The sequence below is a fragment of the Sapajus apella genome, unplaced genomic scaffold (assembly GCF_009761245.1).
Source record: "Sapajus apella isolate SASKATOON/1434 unplaced genomic scaffold, GSC_monkey_1.0 scaffold42, whole genome shotgun sequence".
Classification (NCBI taxonomy): Eukaryota; Metazoa; Chordata; class Mammalia; order Primates; family Cebidae; genus Sapajus; species Sapajus apella.
Genome location: NW_022436982.1, coordinates 18,336,724 through 18,357,063, shown reverse-complemented (window position 1 = coordinate 18,357,063; position 20,340 = coordinate 18,336,724). Strand labels below are relative to the sequence as shown.

At 45.0% G+C, this 20,340-nt stretch overlaps 1 protein-coding gene and 1 non-coding gene across 2 annotated transcripts in view; both read right to left on the bottom strand.

Annotated features, from left to right (window-relative positions):
* Nucleotides 1-19,929, bottom strand: part of TTC39B (tetratricopeptide repeat domain 39B) — a 142,831-nt gene extending 122,902 nt beyond the window's left edge. The window contains 3 exon segments of the mRNA XM_032300152.1: nt 19,676-19,828; nt 19,830-19,857; nt 19,859-19,929. Coding sequence (XP_032156043.1) covers nt 19,676-19,828; nt 19,830-19,857; nt 19,859-19,914 — 237 coding nt within the window. The 5' untranslated portion in view covers nt 19,915-19,929.
* On the bottom strand, nt 197-411 carry LOC116566205. Its single transcript, XR_004275798.1, has one exon. It is a non-coding gene; the product is annotated as a small nucleolar RNA U3 (small nucleolar RNA).
* Nucleotides 19,930-20,340: the final 411 nt, after the last annotated feature.

Below are 20,340 nucleotides of genomic sequence, written 5' to 3'. Positions count from 1 at the left end.
TCCTAAAAATAAGGATATTCTCTTACATCACCACAGCAGAGTTATCTACTTACACAAATTAAACTACTTTACGTTACTGTCCACAGTCCAATTTTGTCAACAGACCCAGCAATGTCCTTCACAGCATTTTCTCCCCTGCAGAACAGGAATCAGTCTAGGCTCTGCTTTGCATGTGGCTATCACAATTCTTTTTTTTTCCACTCAGACTGTGTCCTCTCCCTCTAACTCTTCCACAGGAAGAGAAGAACGATCATCAATGGCAAGTGACAGTTGAAAAACGCAACACCAAAAGCCAGCTTCACGCTCAGGAGAGAACACTGCACCTCTTCCTCGTGGTTTCCGGTGCTCTACACATTCAGAAAAACTTCTCTAGTAACAAACTATAGAAATGATCCATGAAAGTACAGTCTTTCACAATTCTTTAGCCTCCTTTAATCTGAAACATTTTCACAGCCCAGATGTTTTACAATATCAACAGTCTTGGAGACTACAGCCCTCCTCTCTTTTAAATAGTAGTATCTTCCTCTTCCTCATTTAAAGTTTCTCTGATGTTTCCTTGTGATTAGAAGTCAGGTCAGACTACTGCGGAATAGTGTCCTCATAAGGGCATTCATATCCAGAGGCACAGATGTTCATCTGCTTCCACCTGTGATGTTAATTTTGGCCACCTGGTCAAAATGTTGTCCTATTTCTCCACTGCATAGTTACTATATTTGTCTTGCAATTAATAAGGAGTCTCTGGTGAGATAGTGTAAGATCAGGTAAACATCATGCTCCTCACCCAAAGTACTCCTAGATTTAGCACCTAGGGTGGTGCTACTTGACTGCATCTTTACAATGACAGCTGGAACTGAGCTCCCAACGTCAGCGCTCCCTCCACTTCTGCCAATCTGCCTCTGGTATTCTACTAAAGCAAAAGTCTTTCGTCTCCCTCATTTATCTATCTAGTTATTTCTTTATCATTCATATGCACTCAAGGATTCCTATTACTTTCTATGGTCCATAATATTTTAACGTTCTTAATTATTTTGTCAACCAAATTGTCCCAAATTTGGCCTGGGCAACTTTCCAATTTCTCAAAATGTATCCCCTCTCAGAAAATTCTAATACCTAGAACTAGCTTATTATGAGAATTCTGTTTTGTCAAGAAATCTTACAAGGCTAAGACATAGCTAAACTTCAGCAATAAGACTAAATTATTTTTCTAATTCTCCTAAGGAAAGCTGAGTTATGTAGCCATGGACATACATATTTGACACACCAATGTTCATTATAAAATGAACTTTATTAAAATAAGGATATTGGGGGCCTGCTTGATTTGCCATTGTCTGAAGCTGAGTTTCACTACTAAATTTTAACTGATCTGTTTACTCTTTGCTGTAAATGCTTGGAGGGGAGCCCAAAGGTCCATCTGCATTCATATGAGAATAATAGTGTAGATCACTAAAACACAATCTCTTAAAATCATTTCTTATTAAGAGAGAGGGACAGAAATCTATAGTGACATCTGACAAAGCTGTGAGGTCAATCTGAAAATAAAGAACTGCGAAAATTAAGAAAGCTGAGAAATGGCTACAGACAACAGAACAGGTCAATCGTAAGGAGGAGATGATTGTCTCTAATTGCCACAGTTGAAATGGGATGCTTTGTGGTCTTTAACAAAGAGATAAGAGCTCATTAAGCATGTCACATGTCCCTCAGTCTTAAAATGTCAGAGTCTAATCTATTGTCATGTGGTACCTGCTTCCCCAAGCTTACAGACCTAAAGTACCCTCTTGGACTGGGCTTGTAATTATCAAACAGGGGCACCCTCATTTAAGTTAAAATGTGAACTCCTCCACCATAAACTAGAAAGAGAGATAAAGGCAAGAAAACCTTTAGAAAAAAAAAAAAAAAGTTTCTTTCTAAGCTAGCAGCTTTACTTTTTACATTTCAAATATAATTAACTATACAATTAGGCTTGTAGAGCCCCACACCTTAATAAAGTCATTTCTACCATTTATGAAATCAAACTACATTTGAGTTATGTCTGATGAAAAAGGATACCAAGAATCTCAATGTTTTCTATCAAAGTTGGGAGAAATACCAATACATCCATATGATATGGACAGGAAACAGGGAAATACCGGGTAGAAGAGGGCGGTTCCCTGGCAAAAGCCCCGTCCTCCGGCCTGGTAACCCGCAGGCCTAAATGAGAATGAGCATTCCTGTTTTTGCACCCAAAAGTTGCCTTTTGGCCCACCACATCTCTTCTATCCTATAACCATATAAACCCCAAAACTCCAGCTCCACAAGGAAATGAACAGAAGAACAGAAAAATGGCGGAATGGCACAGCAAAGAGAAGAGAAGGAGCATCTGAACATTGAGAGGAGTTCAGCTGGGGATGGTCAGAGAGGAGATCCACTGCTGGACAACCAAACTCCAGGGGAAGATCATCTTCCCACTCCATCCTGCTTCCAGCTCCCCATTTATCCCACTGAGAGCCACCTCCACCACACAGTAAAACCCCTGCATTCATTCTTCAAGTCCATGTGTGACCTGATCCTTCCTGGACGTTGGACAAGAACTTGGGTACCAAGAGGGCACTGAGCTGGTTAACACTTAAGCCATCCATGGACGGCAAGGTTAAAAGAGCAAACTGTAACACATGCCACTTGGGCTTTGGGAGTCACAGACACCCACCCCTGGATACTGCTGTGGGGCTGGAGCCCAGGGGTGCTTGCCCCAGCTTCTGCACCTGCCCATCTATGTGCTCCCGTCTGTGTGTTTGAGTATGTGAGGCAGCCAAACAGACAAGCCACACCCAGTCACACATCCTGTGAGAGGAGTCAGGGAACTCTCATAGGCTATTATCACTAAATAAGCAAGTTGTTAGACATGTGAAAAACCCAGACCTATAGGAGCACTTAATTACAGGCTTTTAAATTATAATTATCCTTATTTTTGTGAATGTTCCTTATCTAACCCAGGTAGCAAGCTGCATACATTATATGATCAAGCCCCACTGTATGAGTGAGAAAACCGTGGCTCAAAGTGCCTTGCCCTTGGTTACCTGGCTTGAGCCAGTTATCCAAAAGGACATTTACCGCTCTTTGCATTTTAAAATAAAAATAAAAACAAAACCTTTCCTCCCAAAAACAAAAATTACTATCAGTAAATGAATATTTAATACCAAAATGTTCAATATGCCTAGTTGCAGTATTTTAAATAATCTTATGATTCTTTCCTGCTCTGTAAAACTCTAGTCATATGAATGTACTTACAAAAAGTAAACTTTATACACAAATGCTAATTAAATTAATGGCTGCAAATAAGTATTTAAAGTGTGCCAGGCACTGAGGCACCAGAGCTGCACACAGCCACTACGAGGCAGACATTAGAATCCCCATTTGATTGATCCGGAGGCTGACGCTTACAGAGAAGTTAAGTTGCGTGCTCAAAGACATAATGCCAGCAAGTGGCAGAACTCCCCCATGTCTGCTGCCTTGCAAGCCTACCCATGTTCTTTCCTCTCTCCCACATGCCTTGCTAGGAACAGATGCAAATCTGAAATTCAGGTATGCCAGGAAAGAGGCTGATTTTTTTTTTTTTTAATTATTTGTCCTACTTGAGACTTTCCATCCAGTGGCATTCCTTTTGGTTCAATTGGTAATGGTTTAGAAATGCAACTGTTTGTGTATCCTTCCAACAAGAACCTAATCATGTTGGATAAATAGCAGCTGCCTTAAGGAATGAATAGAAAATCAGTAAAAGTCATCATCTATATGATCTACATATCATCTGCCTTCTTGCAAACAGAACAAATTATTCATGTGCGCAGGAGTAATTCACACAGCCCTTGACCTCCTGATGATGTCCAGTGTGAGAGCCAAAGCCAAACACTGACCCAAAAGCACCCGGGCTCTCCCCGTCTTGCTTTGTGAGGCCTAACCCTTGTGCTTTTGCCTCATCATATATAACAACTGCTCACTTTTATTTCTACCTGGGAAATTTTACTTTCTCCTGATTTTTAATTTTTCAATAATTTTAAGTATGACAAGTATACTAGGGTGAGAGGAAATGGTTAGAGAAATCTTTATGGGGTGATAGAAATGTTCTTAAATTGGATTGTGGTGATGGCAATGCAACTTTGTAAATTTACTAAAAATCCACTGACTTGAACATTATGTTAAAGGAAGATAAAATCTCGGGACCTAAACTCAGTATGCTAAAGGGAAAAGTTAAGCGTGGGAACTGAGCCATGCAAAACTGCCTTTCTTCTGTTCCTAAACAGATAGCTGCAATAATAGACGCTCACCTATCTCCTCAGGTGGTCTCCCTCACAAATTGCTCACAAGGAAATGCTTTGTGGGCCCCAAAGTCTTTTCCAAAAAACAGAGTTCTGTTGAATCTCACCCTGAAGGTATAACAGCTTATCTTCACAGGTTTGGGACCAAGATGAGACTAGAAATTGTCCTACCACCCACCCAGAGACAAATGCATGTTTGATCTCTTCCTCTGCTCTGTGATTACTTTACCTTAGGTAAAATGCAGATTTAAAATGCAGAATGCATAACTGACTGCTTCTCTACTCCCTCCTTTCACATCAAAGAGGTGGATTCAGTGAGTGCTAATCAGAGGCTCACAAGAATGTGGCCCCTTACCTCACTACCTGATTACCGTTTTTTCTTTCCTCCTTTCCCCTTCTGCCACTCTCTCCTTTAAATGTTGCACTCAAAATCGTCTTTGGAAAAAGCACAGGGCACAGATCCTACTGTAACTGTGTCTCCTTCCCGGGCTCAGCCTCAACCCTGGCAAAATAATCCTCTAATGTCTGAGAGATCTGTCTCAGACATTTTTTGGGTTATACTTAAAAGGAGTACTGCAAAGCACACCTCAATAAAGCAGGGTGTGTTTAAGTGTATTGAGATAATGCTAATGGATTATGGAGGTAAAGTCTCCCTCCTGACTGAGAGGATAAAACTCTCACATTGTTAGACAGCATTAAAGGAATTTCTTTGCTGCTTTTTATGGAGAAGAGCCACCACCTCTTGTGGGAACACACCATCCACACAAATAATTTGTTCCATTCATGATATGGTTTGGCTGTGTCCCCACCCAAATCTCATCTTGAATTGTATCTCCCACAATTCCTACATATTGTGGGAGAGACCCAGTGGGAGGTAATTGAATTACAGGGGCCGGTCTTTCCTGTGCTATTCTCATGATGGTGAATAAGTCTCATGAGATCTCATGTTTTTAAAAGGGGAGTTTCCCTGCACAAGCTCTCTCTTTGCTTGCTGCCATACATGTAAAATGTGACTTGCTCCTCCTTGCCTTCTGCCATGATTGTGAGGCCTCCCCAGCCATGGGGAACTGTAAGTTCATTAAACCTCTTTCTTTTGTAAACTGCCCAGTCTCAGTTATGTCTTTATCAGCAGCATGAGAACAAACTAATACAATTTGCAGGAAAGCAGATGATATGCAGAGTTCATATGGATGACGACTTTTCCTGATTTTCTCTTCATTCCTTAAGGCAGCTGCTATTTATGTAACATGTTTAGGTTCCTGCTGGAAGGATGCACAAATGGTTGCATTTCTCTAAGCCATTACCAGTGGAACAAAAGGGACCAATCTCAAGTAGGACAAAGAATTTAAAAAAAAATCAGCCTCTTTCCTGACACACCTGAATTTCAGATTTGTGGTATCTGTTCCTAGCAAGGCATATGGGAGACAGGAAAGAACATGAGCAGGCTTGCAAGGCAGCAGACGAGTGGAGTTCTGCCTCCTGCCAGCAAAGTGCCTTTGGTCAAGTAACTTAACCTCTCTGTACGCATCAGTCTCCTGATCAATCTGATGGAGATTCTAATGCCTACTTCAGAGTTGCCGAGTACAGCCTGGTGCCTCAGTAACTGGCACACTTTAAATACTTATTCGTAGCTGTTAATTAGCAATTATGTATAAAGTTTACCTTGTCTAAGTACATTCATAGGGCTAGAATTTTACAGAGCAGGAAAGATTCATAGTTAATGCCCACATCCCATTCCTGTTGGATGTCACAGCAGCATGTATGCCAAAGAAGGAATAGTTCTTCTCAAGGCAGCCAGGAATGCTAAATACAGACAAGAGCTACGTGACTACAACAGTCAGTGATGGACCACATGCACCACGGTGGTCCCATAAGATTATAGTGGAGCTGCAAGGTTCCTATCGCCTATTCATAGCCATTATAGCACATAGTGCGATGAGTTACCTACACATTAGTGGTGATGTGGGTATAAACAAACCTATTGCACTGCCAGTCATATAAAAGTATAGCACATACAATTACGTATAGTACAGAATAATACAGTACAGAATAATAAAAACAACCGTTACTGGTTTATGTATTTATTATATTATATTTTTCATCATGATTTTAGAGTGTACACTTCTCCTTCAACTTATTAAAAAAGGAACAGTTAACTCTAAAATAGCCTCAGGCAGGTCCTTCAGGAGGTATTCCAGAAGAAGGCATTGTTATAGGAGATGACAGCTCCAGCCAAGTTACTGCCCTGAAGACAGTGATGCTGGTGATCCTTACCCTATGTAGGCCTAGGCTAATATGTGTGTTTATGTCTTAGTTCTTAAAAAAAAGTTTACCAAGTAAAAGTCAAAAACTTTTAAAATAGAAAAAAGCTTGAATAAGGACACTAAGAAAATATTTTGTACAGCTGTGCAATGTGTTTGTGTTTTAAGCTAAGTATTATTGTCAAAGTGCCAGAAAGTTTTAAAAAATTAAAAAGTTTATAAAGTAAGAAAGTTACATTAAGCAGAGGTTTATTATTAAGGAAAAAAATATAAATGTGTACAGCCTAAGTGGACAGTGTTCAAAAAGTCTACACTAGTGTGTAGTGATGTTCTAGGCCTTCACATTCACTCATCACTCACTCCCTGACTCACCCAGAGCAACTCCGAATCCTGCAGGCTCTATCCATGGCAAGTGCCCTATACAGGTGTACTGCTTATTATATTGTATGCCATATTTTACTACACCTTTTCTATGTTTAGATACACAAGTACCGCTGTGTTATAATGGCCGACAGTATTTGGTACAGTAACACGTTGTGCAGGCTTATAACCTGGGAGCAACAGGCTGTGCCAGAGAGCCTAGGTGTATAGCAGGCTGTGTCATCTAGGTTGTGTAAGGACTCTTTGATGCTCGCACATGATGACATTGCCTCACAACACATTTCTCAGAGAACATATCCTCATTTAATGATGCATGACTGTAGTTACCGAGTCTGGAGGAAGAGGGGTGCCTGAGAGAGGTCTGAAATGATTAAAAAAGAAACAGGTGAGGGAACAGTGTATAAAAGGTGGGGAGAAATGACCACCTTTTGGGAAATTGGGCATGAGAGAAGAAACCACAAGCACATCAGAATGGCTGACGTTAAAAGTCCATATTAGGAATGCGAGAACCCCACCCCAGACCCACTGAGCAAGACTCGCTGATGGTGAGACAAAGGGATGTGCATTGTCACAGGCTGCCTGTACCCCAGCCAGGTGATTTCTATGCACACTACAATATGAGACCCGCTTAGCAAGATGCTAAGGAAGGCCTTACAAGTGTTCAATCAAGTTTAGCCTAAAGCTGCCTCCTTACATATTTTAAGTTCAGCCTAATTTCTCTGCACATCCTGAGTTACAATGGAGGTGTCAACAGACCTTAGCAACACTTGTGCCAATCCCGAGTTTTGGCCCATCAAACGTAGCCAACGGTTGGAACGGCGTTCAAATAATGCCAACTCTGAGCTGTAACCAGACCCGCGGGCTGTCTGTACCTCACTTCCCATTTTCTACACGTCACCTTCCTTTTTCTGTCCGTAAATCAACTTCCACCACGTGGCTTGCTGCAGTCTCTGAGCCTACTCTGGCTCCGGAGACTGACTGATTCACGAATCTTTCATGGATCAATTAAACATCTTTAAATTTAAATCTGCTGAAGTTTCTGTGTTATCATATGTCACGCTAAGGTGTTTGCATGTTACCTGAAAGGCAATGAGAAGCTGTGGACAGGTTTTAAAAGGCAAGATGAAAATGGATTTGCATTTTAGAAAGGGCAGTCTACTCTCAGCTGCCAGTAGCTAAAAAAAAAAAAAAAAAAAAAAAAGGCAGTCCAGCACAGAACACTGCTTTAGGGCACAGCAAGAATCCTAGAGTCCCTCCAGGGACACTCTTACGTCCTTTACCTTCAGCCTCTTGCATTCAATAACTGAACACAAACATACCTTTTACAGGCCACAGTCTCGTACTAACATCTAGGTGCTACATAAAAACCCTGTAAGAACTTATGACATTCACCCAAACGTTTGGAGAAAACAAAAGTTACAACATCATTTATATGTTAGTGACCAAATGCTGTTTCCCAAATATCACTGGCATTGTCACCCCCCTTGCTGGCAAATATTAACACTTTCCAGTTTCAGACAGAGCTGGAACAGATGGCCCTTTGAGCCCCTGTTTACTACTCTCTTTTGTGTGAAGTGGTTTCCCCTCCCACTCAGGAAAGGAAAGGTGGGAGGATGTAAACTTGAAGAATTTACCAGCTGGAGCCTGAGAGGTGACTTATTTATTCTACAGGACTCCATCACAGAGGGAGGTTTTTGTGCAAGACTCTGGCTGGGCCAATCTTGACACAATGCCTGTGAGCAGCCACAGAGCGCAGCCTTGACAACAGTGCTACAAGCCAACTTCTGAGCCCCACACACTAAGTGCTACATAGGCCTTTAACCCTCACCACAGGTTCTCCGCCATTTTTCTGGTGAATATGGAAGACAGAGATTCAGTAACTTACCCCAGGTTATACATGGAGGAGCAGGGATTCAAATCCACGTCCAACTGACTCCAGAACTTACAACTAAACCAATTAATGGGATATATCAAGTAATTTTCTATTTTTCATAATTTTCGATGCTTACATGTACATGAAGCAAATAAGCACATTTAATTCATAAGGCTTACAACACATTCCGAACAAACTTACAGCATCCCTAGAAATCACCTAGTACAGGGGTCAGCAAACTTCCTCCACAAAAGGCATGTAAATATTTAGGTTGTGTGAGCCACACATAACTGTACCACAGTAGGGCAAAAGCAGCCATAGGCAACACCTAAACAAATGGGCATGGCTGTGTTTCAATAAAACTTTATTTACAAAAATAGGCAGGATATGGGCAGCCTGCATTTGACGTCTCAGTGGAGTTTGAGAAGTTTGTGCCCGCCTGACCTAGCGCAAAGGGCAATGAGTTTAGAATTAGGGAACCAAGCTTCTAACCCTGATTCTGTGCCTAAGCCAGCTGAGTGACCTTGGGCCAATCACTTCCCTTCTGTTTCTAAGATGTGCACTTGTGTAGAATTCTCTTCTCAACTGACCACAAAAATAAGGTAAAAATATATTTTAACACACCAAAATGTTAGCTGCAGATTCTTCATCAAATCCAAGGATAATGAACCAGTAGCAATAACACTTTAAAGTAAAAGCATAAAGAAAAAGTAAATTCACATTTTAATAGTACCTCTATGTGTCAGGTGCTTTGTAAAATATAATCTGACTTCATTCTTCATAAATGAAGAATGACAGAGAAGTGAAATCACATGTTCAAGGTCAGACAGCAAATGGGAAGCAGGATCTAAGCCCAGCTGGCCGCTCCCTCAGAAGCTCAGGGCTGCTCTGCGCAGGGGGAGCCGGTCTGGGTCAACGAGCCCTTGATGGATGATTCTGCACAGAGGATGACATATGCGGACTTCTGGGAGAGGATTTGGGAGTCGGGCCTCACCTCCCCCTCTTCAGGACTCTCCCTCTCTGTCCTCATCTGTGTTGTCCACCTCCTCTCTAAAGGATCATACTCCATTTGGCCTGAATAACAACGTGAGAATCTGAGATTTGTTTCCTTTGCTTCTGAGTGGAAGGACTGTGACTCATGCTTGTCCAGAATGCCAGGATAAAGTGGTCTGAGAATGCAGGGAGGGAGAAAAGGAGGACCAAGCACTCCCCCAGAGAAGCTGTGACTGGTCCTGCTGCCCACACCAGCACCATGGGGCAAGTTGGTTTTGTATCTCAGAGCTTAGTCCAAAGGTAAAAGTCTATGTGATGAAGCATAAACCTGTGAAATTACCCAAGTGTGCCTGACCTTGTCTGTCTTCTTAACTAACCACTGCATTTCAGTTTATAGGCATGTTTAAAAGTGTACCTTACAAATGGGGTTGGGAAAGGGAAAGTGAAACCAAACAGATGGGGATCATCATTGTTGCTTCCTCTACCCAAAAAGAAGAAAAGCAAAAATGTTCCCCAAATACAGAAGGGTGCATGTGTGTTTCCACTGTCAAAAAGGCAAATTTTTTTCTTTTTTGAGATGGAATTTCACTCTTTTTGCCCAGGCTGGAGTGTGATGGCTCAATCTCAGCACACTGTAACCTCTGCCTCCCGGGCTCAAGCAATTCTCCTGCCTCAGCCTCCTGAGTAGCTGGGATTACAGGCTTGTGCCACCACACCCAGCTAATTTTTGTATTTTTAGTAGAGATGGGGTTTCACCATGTTGGCCAGGCTGGTCTCGAACTCCTGACCTCAGGTGATCCCCCGCACGTCAGCCTCCCAAAGTGCTGGGATTACAGGCATGATAATTCCCAACACGCCCGGCCAAAAGCTAATTTTTTTTAAAAGGCAGGGCCAGGCATGGTGGCTCATGCCTGCAGTCTCAGCACTTTGGGAGGCCAAGGCTGGGGGATCACTTGAGCCCAGGAGATGTTACAACCTGGGCAACACAGCAAGATCCCATCCCTATAGAAAAAAACTGGTTGGGCATGGTGTTATGTGCTGTAGTCCCAGCTCCTGAGGGAGGGGGGAGTGGGGGCAGGGGATGTTAAGACAAGAGGATCCCTTGAGCCCAGGAGGTCAAGTCTGTAGTAAGCCATGATCACACCACTCTAATCTTGCCTGCATGACACAGCAAGACCTTGTCTCTTTAAGAAAAAAAAAAGAAAGAAAGAAAGAAAAAGGAAAAGACACAGCTAAGCATTCAAGGCCCAATTCTGATCAATGTAGCAGCACCACACTCACAGCGGCTCTCCCGCCTTCATCACTTAAAGTGGGCATACACAGTGCTCCAACCACATGGCCTTATTCCACTTCACCATGCCTGAGGAGCACAGTTCCCCTGCTGCTCCCTCTGCCTGGAGGAATCAGGGGTGATCTGCTCCCTTGCTGCCTGCTGAAATTCCACCTCGTAAAGCCCAGATCAAATGTCACCTTCTAGAAGACACGTGAAAAGCTCAACTTCTCTCTGAACTTTTACAGACAGATCATCAGTTTCAACTCCCTCATGTTGCCTGGGAGGAAAACAAGGCTCAAAAACATTATGGGACTTACTGTAAGTCACACAGCTACTCAGTAAAGACTTTGTCTGGAAACCAAGTCAGCAGGTGGGGTGGGCAGCAGGCAGGAGATTGTCCAGGTTAACCGCCCTGTGAGAGCCCTCTTCTCGTCTCCTTGGAGCGCAGACCACTTAAACTGTCTCTAGACTCTGCCCTGCACTCCAGGTTACAGCTGTCTGTTAGTGTCCACATTGTGTCTTTTTCAGGTGTCCAAACCATATCTTACCCATCATGTTACCTCAATGCTTCGGTACCCCTGGGCCTTCAGTGAGTCCCAATAGTCATTCAACAAACAAAACAAAACACCAGCCTCCGCCACTCTGGGCATGTCTACCTCCAATCAGCCTCCAAGCCTTGCCAGGAGCCACCTAAAGTACTGCTCGCTCCCCAGCACTCCTCACTGAAACCCGCAGACACACACCATGATCTCCACAATCTGACACAAAAGTCTCTGAATGGCCCTTCCTACCTGTGATGGTTAATTGTAGGTGTCAAGATGACCGGATTAAGGGATACCCAGATAGAGAGAACAGGTAAAGATTTTATTTCTGGGTATGTCTGGGAGAGTGTTTCCAGAAAAGACTGGCATTTGAATCCATGAACAGAGTAAGGAAGACCCACCCTCACCCAAAGTGTTGGGCACCATCCACTCAGCCGAGCACCCAGATAGAACAAGAAGAGAGAGGAAAGCCAAATCTGCTTGCTCTCTCTTTCACAGATGAGAAGTCCTCTTTCTCATTCTCTTGGACATCAAAAGTTGAGGTTCGCCAGCCCTGGTCTCCAGAACTTGCACCTGCAGACCCTTAGGTTCTCAAGCCTTCATGCTCAGACTGAGTTACAACATCAGCTTCCATGGCTTTGAGGCCTCTGGACTTGGACTGAGCTACACTACCAGTTTCTGTGGCCCTCCAGCTTGCAGACAGAATATGGTAGGGCTTCTCAGGCTCCATAATTGTATTCGTCCATTTTCACATTGCTATGAAGAAATCCCCAGGGATGGGTAATTTATAAAGAAAAAGAGGTTTAATGGGCTCACATTTCCACGTGGCTGGGGAGGCCTCACAATCATGGTGGAAGGTGAAGTAGGAGCAAAGGCACACCTTACATGGCAGCAGACAAGAGAGCATGTGCAGAGGAACTGCCCTTTATAAAACCATCAGAGGTCATGAGACTTTTATTTACTGTCAGAAGAAGAGCATGAAAAAAAAAAAAACCTGCCCCCATGACTCAATTACCTCCTACTGGGTCCCACACATGACACATGGGGATTATGTGAGCTACAATTCAAGATGAGATGTGGGTGGGGACACAGCCAAACCATATCAATAATCATGGGAGACAACTCCCTAATAAATCTCCTCTCATCTATCCATATATTTACGTCTGGAGAACTCTAACAAAGTAACCCTCCAGCCCTGTTTCCTGACACTCCGCCTGTCCAGAGCACCACAGGCTCTTCCTCACCTCTGACCTTATCCCACTATTCCCTCTCCTGGAACACACTTCAAGAGCCCGCCTCCCCACATCACTTCTCCATGGCTAGCCCCTACTCATTCTTCAAGACTCAGAATTTCTAAGAAATGACCTCCTCCAGGAAACCATTCCTGACTACTCTTTCTCCCAGGTGAGGTGCCCTCCTCTGTGCTCCCAAAGCACCCTGGCATCCCTCCTCCACCAGGTGGTTCTCAACACACACGTCCCCACTCTCCACTAGACCATAACCTGAGGCAGGAGCTGCATTTGCTTCCCCAGCACCTAACACAATACTCAACACATTAAGTCAGACTGAAAAATTGTCACTCACTAGTTACCTTCAGATCCAACAAACTTACAATGTATCATTTCACCAAAATATTTTAAAATAGGTAGGCCCTATGTATATGACAGCGTAAGATCAGCAATACCAAGGGGACATGTCCACAGATCACAGCAGAAAGCATTTACTACATACCCAGTCTTTAAATAAAGAGTTTAAGATGCACGATGGCATTAGGAACTGCCAGGCACTCCCCACTTTAGTCCCTTTAGAGAGGTGTGATGACCTCACCAATATGGCAGCTGGCCATGGTAGCTCTGGGTATAAACAGACTTGGTGCATCAGGAGGGAGCACAGATCCACAAAGCACAGGGAGAGAAGAGGAGAGTGCTGACTAAGGTGGTGGCCAACAGGAGGCTCGAAAAAGGAAAATCCCTCCCCTCAGGAAGCCTCAAAAGCACCCACAGGAGTCCCCAGGTACTCATCTTTGGGAAGTGAATACAAAGTAGCTTCAGGAGACCCCACCTGAGATGCTACTGGGGCACACAAGACTGGGGATTGGTGGGTTGTCAACAGATGGCTAGATGGAAACCCTGAGCCTCACTGAACTCACAGTATCGGATTCATACTGGGTGATCAGTAACAGCCCATGGGCAAGGAACTGAGATAAGAAGGCAAGCAGCTAGCACAGGAAGAACTGATACTTGCCTGCAGAAGCATATGTGTTACCCAGAGTTGAAGGGAAGGAAGTGGGTATCCAGGTACAGGGGGAGGAGGGGAGAAAGTGAGGAAAAGTTTCACTAGAAAAAACAGCTGTCAAACAGATAGGATTTCAAAAGAGACTCAAGATTGAACACTTCAGGAGCATTTCAGGAAAATGCCTTTTTGTTAATCTCAGCTGGAGTTGGGACTGAAGGTAAAGTGATGCTACTTCCTTCCACTAACTTGCATTACCAATTTACAAACACCATTTTCCTGAAATGCTCCTGATTTTTTTGAGAGGGAGTTTCGCTCTTGTTACCCAGGCTGGAGTGCAATGGCGTGATCTCGGCTCACCGCAACCTCCGCCTCCCGGGTTCAGGCAATTCTCCTGCCCCAGCCTCCTGAGTCGCTGGGATTACAGGCACGCGCCACCATGCCCAGCTAATTTTTTGTAGTTTTAGTAGAGACGGGGTTTCACCATGTTGACCAGCATGGTCTCGATCTCTTGACCTCGTAATCCACCCGCCTCGGCCTCCCACAGTGCTGGGATTACAGGTTTGAGCCACCGCGCCCGGCCACAAACACCATTTCTTAACTCCACCCAAATGCATACTCTCATGAACAAACCCTGGCCCATGCTCCACGATCAGAAAATTCAGTGAGCCACAGGGGTTAGTTTCATCTGCTTGTGGTCCTTCCCCATCCTCTACCCACCTGAAAGGGACAGGAATGAGCTCTCCTCCTCCTCCTCCTTAGGTGACAGGACCCCCACCCAGGAACCCAGAATGATTACTCAGTGGCTCCTCCCTCACTATACCACTGATCCTCAAACTGGGGGACAGGCCACCAAGTCAAGTCCTCTTTCATGTTCTGTGAAATCCTTCAACTTGGCCTCTTCTCTCCAATCCCACAGCCTCTGCTCTACTTCATTACTAATCACTTTCCACACTAACTGTTGCAACAGCCTTTTGTCCTTCTTTCTGCCACCTCCACATCCTGGCTGCATTCACTTCACCAGATGTATCTTCCTAAAATCAGCAATCTTACCACAACTGACTTGTCAAAAACCTTCAGGTGGCCGCGTGCAGTAGCTGATGCTTATATTCCTAGCACTTTGGGAGGCCGAGGCAGGTGGATCACCTGAGGTCAGGAATTCGAGACCAGCCTGGCCAACATGGCGAAACCCCATCTCTACTAAAAATACAAAAATTAGCCAGGCGTGGTAGTGGGTGCCTGTAATCCCAGCTACTCGGGAGGCTGAGGCAGGAGAATCAGTTGAACCTGGGCAGTGGGGGCAGAGGTTGCAATGAGCCAAGATTGCACCACTTCATTCCAGCTTGGGAGAAAGAGTAAAACTCTGTCTCAAAAAAAAAAAACAAAAACCAAAAAACCTTCCAGGTTCCCATTTTTTAGGAGATACAACCGAAACTCCTTAGCGTGACATTCAGGACACAATGACTCATGATCCAGGGCAGCCTTTTCGGTTTCAGCCCTAGACACCCTCCTTCCCACTGTGCCAAGTGCTCTCTTACTTCCACCCACCTCAACTTCCCCCAAGGCCTTCCCCAAGGGGGCCCAACACAATCCTGCTTGCCCTTTGAAACCTGGTTCAAGTACCATCTCTCCTTTCAAGTCCTTGCCGGCCCCTGAACTAGGGAGGACAACCATCCCTGTTTGTACCTGTTGTCTCAGTGCAATTCCTGAAAGCACTCATTTACTCAGACTGCCCTGCTTTGAATGATAAATTATATGGCCCTCATTTCTAAAACCCTGACCCAAAGAGAGAAATATTATAGTGACTTGTGTAAATGTTTTGCTTGACCTCAAGTGTTTTGCGTGCTCCTCAAGGGTAGTAACTGTCTTCTTTTAATGCGTTCTTGTTCCAGCATCTAAAGACTGTTAGCACCTAAGAGGGGTGAAATGAAAGAATAAATCTCAGCCAGTTGCAGTGGCTCACGCCTGTAATCCTAGCACTTTTGGAGGCTGAGGTGGGTGGATCACCTGAGGTCAGGAGTTCAAGACCATCCCGGCCAACATGGTAAAACCCTATCTCTACTAAAAATACAAAAATTAGCTGGGCGTGGTGGCAGGCACCTGTAATCCCAACTACTCAGGAGGCTGAAGCAGGAGAATCACTTGAACCTGGGAGGCAGAGGTTGCAGTGAGCCAAGATCATGCCACTGCACTCCAGCCTTGACGACGAGAACAAAACTCCATCCTCCCTCCAAAACGCATAAATAAATAAATAAACTTTTTAAACAACAGCTATGAACATTTAACCTTATAACTGTATTTGCTGAGTAACTTTTAATATAATATTAAACACAATGCATCAAATAATATATGCAAATTATCAATTTATATAACTACATAATAGCAATGCAACAAAATTTTAAAAAACATTCAAAACTGATAATTTTCCAGCAAAAGTAAAACTATTGAAAACATTATTTTCTGAAAAGTGATTTTTTTTCTTTTTTTGAAAGCAGGTTTTCACTGTCATCCAGGCTAAAACGCAGTGGCATGATCGCAGCTTACTGCAGCCTCAACCTCTTGGGCTCAAGTAATCCTCCCGCCTCAGCCTCCAGAATAACTTGGGACTACAGGTGGGCACCACCACGCCCAGCTAACTATTTATATTTTTATTTTTGTAGAGACAGGTTTTCACTGTGTTACACAGGCTGAAAAGTGATTTTTAGTGAACTTAACTTTTGTTTCATATGAGAAAATTTCTAACTTAACTAGCTGCTAGATATTCATTCAAATACTGTCCAATGTTTTCCTTTTCGGCACTTAATTATTGGTGAATTGACTAACTTTAATGGAATTAAATAATAAAATATAAACAATTTTCATTCAATTCTCAAATCCTTATATTTGAGGGTCAAATATAAGCAAGCCACAAGGCACCCAAAGGTGCCTCATAAGTATGTGAAGGTAATCAACCAAGATGACTTCAAGATCAGGCAACTGACAAGAGAGAAAGTCCTCCAATCACAGCCATCTTTATGTTATATATTTGTTGGATTGACCTTGAACAATCTTCCATCAACTCACTATCAATGTCGCTAGTGTAATACCTAAGAAAACCCAGTAAGAGAAATTCAAATATTAAGAAACAAACTTTTGTTGATTGAGCTTTAAAGGGCCACGAACCATTATAATATCTAAGATGCTGTGCTCCCCAATAACCAATTTTTGCCTCCAAAGAGGATGCAAGTTCTAACTTCTATGCTCCCAAATTTATCATACCAGCACCTAAAAAAACACAAAAAAAATCAGTTTACCCAAGAAAACCTCTATCCCACAGCTACCATGAGAGCTTTTCTACCATTATCATTCCTTGGCTACTTTTAAAGAAAAAGATTTCCATATCATTAGCCCTTCTTCCAAAAGAAACTCCCTTGCCCCAACCTTCTACACCCCATTGCCCCTCAAAAACAGCCTAAATCTTTAGAGCTAGAAGAACACTCAGGGCTCATCCAGCCCCTCTTTCTTCAGATAAGGAAGCTGAAAGAGCCCGCTGGGGTTAAGAGACTTGATCAACCAAGGTCAACCATCATGGGCAGGACCATGTCTGTTTTGTTCACTGTTGTACCTCCAGGCTAGTACAGGGCTTGGCACCTAAATAACTGTTTACACACATAAGTGATTAACAACTATGGGCAAAGAAAGGTAAGAACCAGGTGACCTAAAACCCAAACTGGTACTGTTCCAACTATACCACTTTGTCCCTTTTCATTTCCCCAGGATATCAAATAATGGCCATAAAAACTATCAATATCAAATATGGCCACAAAGACTATCAGACTCTTCTTAAATGTGTGAACAGCTTCCTAGCTGAAATAAGCTATTTGCACACCCAGTAAAATTGAAGAACTGGGTCTTATGAACTCAAGGTTGGAGTTCTTCAAGCCCATTTACAGTAAGGGACTTTCTACAAATAAGTGTATCCACAACTTCTTACTTGCTCACACTTACTTGATCTCCTTCCTAGAGTTCTGGTACACAGGTCATAACTCCCTCATCAGACTGAGAACCCTAAAGAGGCAAAACTATGTCTTCTCTAAGGCAACTACTAAGCTGGAACCCAAAGTAAATGCTCAATAAATTCTTGCTTAGTTTATAGCAATGGAAGTGGTATGCTGTGAGGGACAAAAGTAAATTTGGCATGAACAAAGAATTGTCTGTATTTTGCTCATCAACTAGGACTAGTATAGTACCTAGCACGTAACAGAAGCCTAATAGTTAATGAATGAAGAAAAATACATGAATGATATGGCAAAAACTGAGAGCTTTCAAGCAACATCTTTTCTGCAGTCTTTCATTCATTCAACAAATATTTATTTACCAAGTACTATGTGCCAGGCTCTCTGCTACTCTGAAACCTAACTTCCCATACAGTTTCACCCACAGAAACCTACCTTCTGTCATCAGCTAATGCACCTCTAGCGTTCATCTTGTAGGCAGTGAGCATAGCTGGGGTGACGATTTGTCAAAGTATATTGGAAACAGTACCAGTTTACACCTATTATCCCAGTGCTAATTAATAATAGCAACAATGCCCTAATCTAGAGAATTATATAGCCCTAAGTACAGCAAATCTTTCCCCACAAACAGACCAAGATTCAAATAGTTCACTCTACAGTCTTGGGACCCTCAACTCAAGGGGAAGGCTGTAACCAAGGGTCTGGACAGCCTGGCTTGCCCTATGTCTCTCAGTCATGGAAGAAGCTGCAGTTCAGTTCTTGTTTTGTTTTTGTTTATTTTACGGCCCACATTTATAGTATTCCGTGTCAGGAGATTCCTGGCATTAAAGAGATGGACGGAAATCAACCGCCTCCTCCAGCTCATCCACTATTGCATCATTTGAAACCAAAGCCTTCTAAAGGAAGCGATTCCTACAATTCAGGTCAGGTAAGATGGCAGCAACAGCAGCTGTGGGTGCTGGCTGCTGCTGGAGCCTCGGTCTCAACTTCAAGCGCAGCGAGAGCGCTGTCTCTGGAGCTGCCAGGTGCTGAAAGGAACAGTCAATAAATCAACAGGTCCGGCACGCCCTCCCCTGCGTGCTCAGGCCCGGGCGCGCCACGACGGGAGAAGTGGCTAATTAAACACAGTTGAGACCAAAGGAGGCCGGAGTCGGTTCTCAGAGCGCTTTTCCTCCGGCCACCGCCGACTCTGAGGGCCCGCTAGGGAAAGTGTCCGGGCCCGGTGGAGGGAGGGGGAAGCACCACAGTCTGGGCTGCGGCTTCCGCCCTCCGGCCCCGACCCCCGGCAGCCCTGCCCTGCTCTCGTGGCAGGTACCCCTTGACTCGTACTTCCTCCGGCTGCCCCCTCTTTTCATCAATCTCAAGCCTTTCGGTTCTGCCACCAGGAAACTTCCATAGAAGGTCAGATTCCCAGGTCGAGAGATGATTCCAAGAAAACCCACAGGGCCAGTGTCGGGACGTCAGGGTCAGACTTCATAAAGCCCAGGCGTCGCTGGGCCGGCTCGGAACAGGTCAGAGCTGCGGGTCCTCCGCTCCCGCGCCCTCACGCCCATCTAAGTGCCGGCGGGACGCGGGTCCTCCATCCCCACGACCCACGGGGCCGGCGGCCCGAACCCAGGCAGCGCGTCCGCTCAGTGCGCCGCAGGCATCCTCCTAGCTCTAGCCGGGACAGACCTGCCGAGGCCGGGCGCGCCCACCCGACAGCCGGCGCCCGCCCACCCCCGAGAGGGGACCAAGGGGGCGGGGCCTCGGCCGAGCCAGCCCGGCTGGCTCTTGTCTCCGGGACTCCAGTCCCGGGCTCCAGGGGTCATACCCGCACTCCCCATCGGCTCGTACCTCGTCCGCTTTCAGCTCCGCTTGGCTGCCTGCGAGCGCCATGTTCCTCCTCCGGCTGCTGCCACCCAAAAACCAAGCAGGGAACTCAGAGCCGACTCCCGCTCTCGGCTCCGGGCTCAGCCCAGTGCAAGAGACAGAGAAAGGAGGACTGCCGGGCGCTCCCTCCTGGTCTCGGGGCGGGGCAATGCAGCTACGCTGCTTCCCCGCCCCCGAAGCCGGCAAGCCCCTAAAGCTTCCATTTTCTCCGCGAACGCCGCGCTAAGGGCCAGCGACTTGTCCGGCCCCCCGTAGGCTCGCCCGCCTGTGCCCGCGTGGGAGCAGCCAACCAGGCTTCCACAATGCGTCTCCGCCCCCAGCGGGCGACCGCCCCGCCCACGTGGGCGAAGTCACCGCCCAGATAAAGTTTCCCGGTCCGGCACGCCCTCCGGAGGGTTCCCTAAGATTACCTGCTGCACGTGCTCTGCAGAGGCTGGGCACACCAGGAAAGAAGCTAGAGAGTGCGGGGATGACAAAACCAAGATCAAAGCAGCGCCCCACCTGGGGCCCGTGGAAGCATCCACCTAGCCCTTGGTCAGGTGCCGGTCATTTTCCCTCGCCAGATGGGCACTGCATCTCGCAGATGGTGTGGCCTGAGGGCACCCCTGGGTCATGGTCACTGGTCCCCG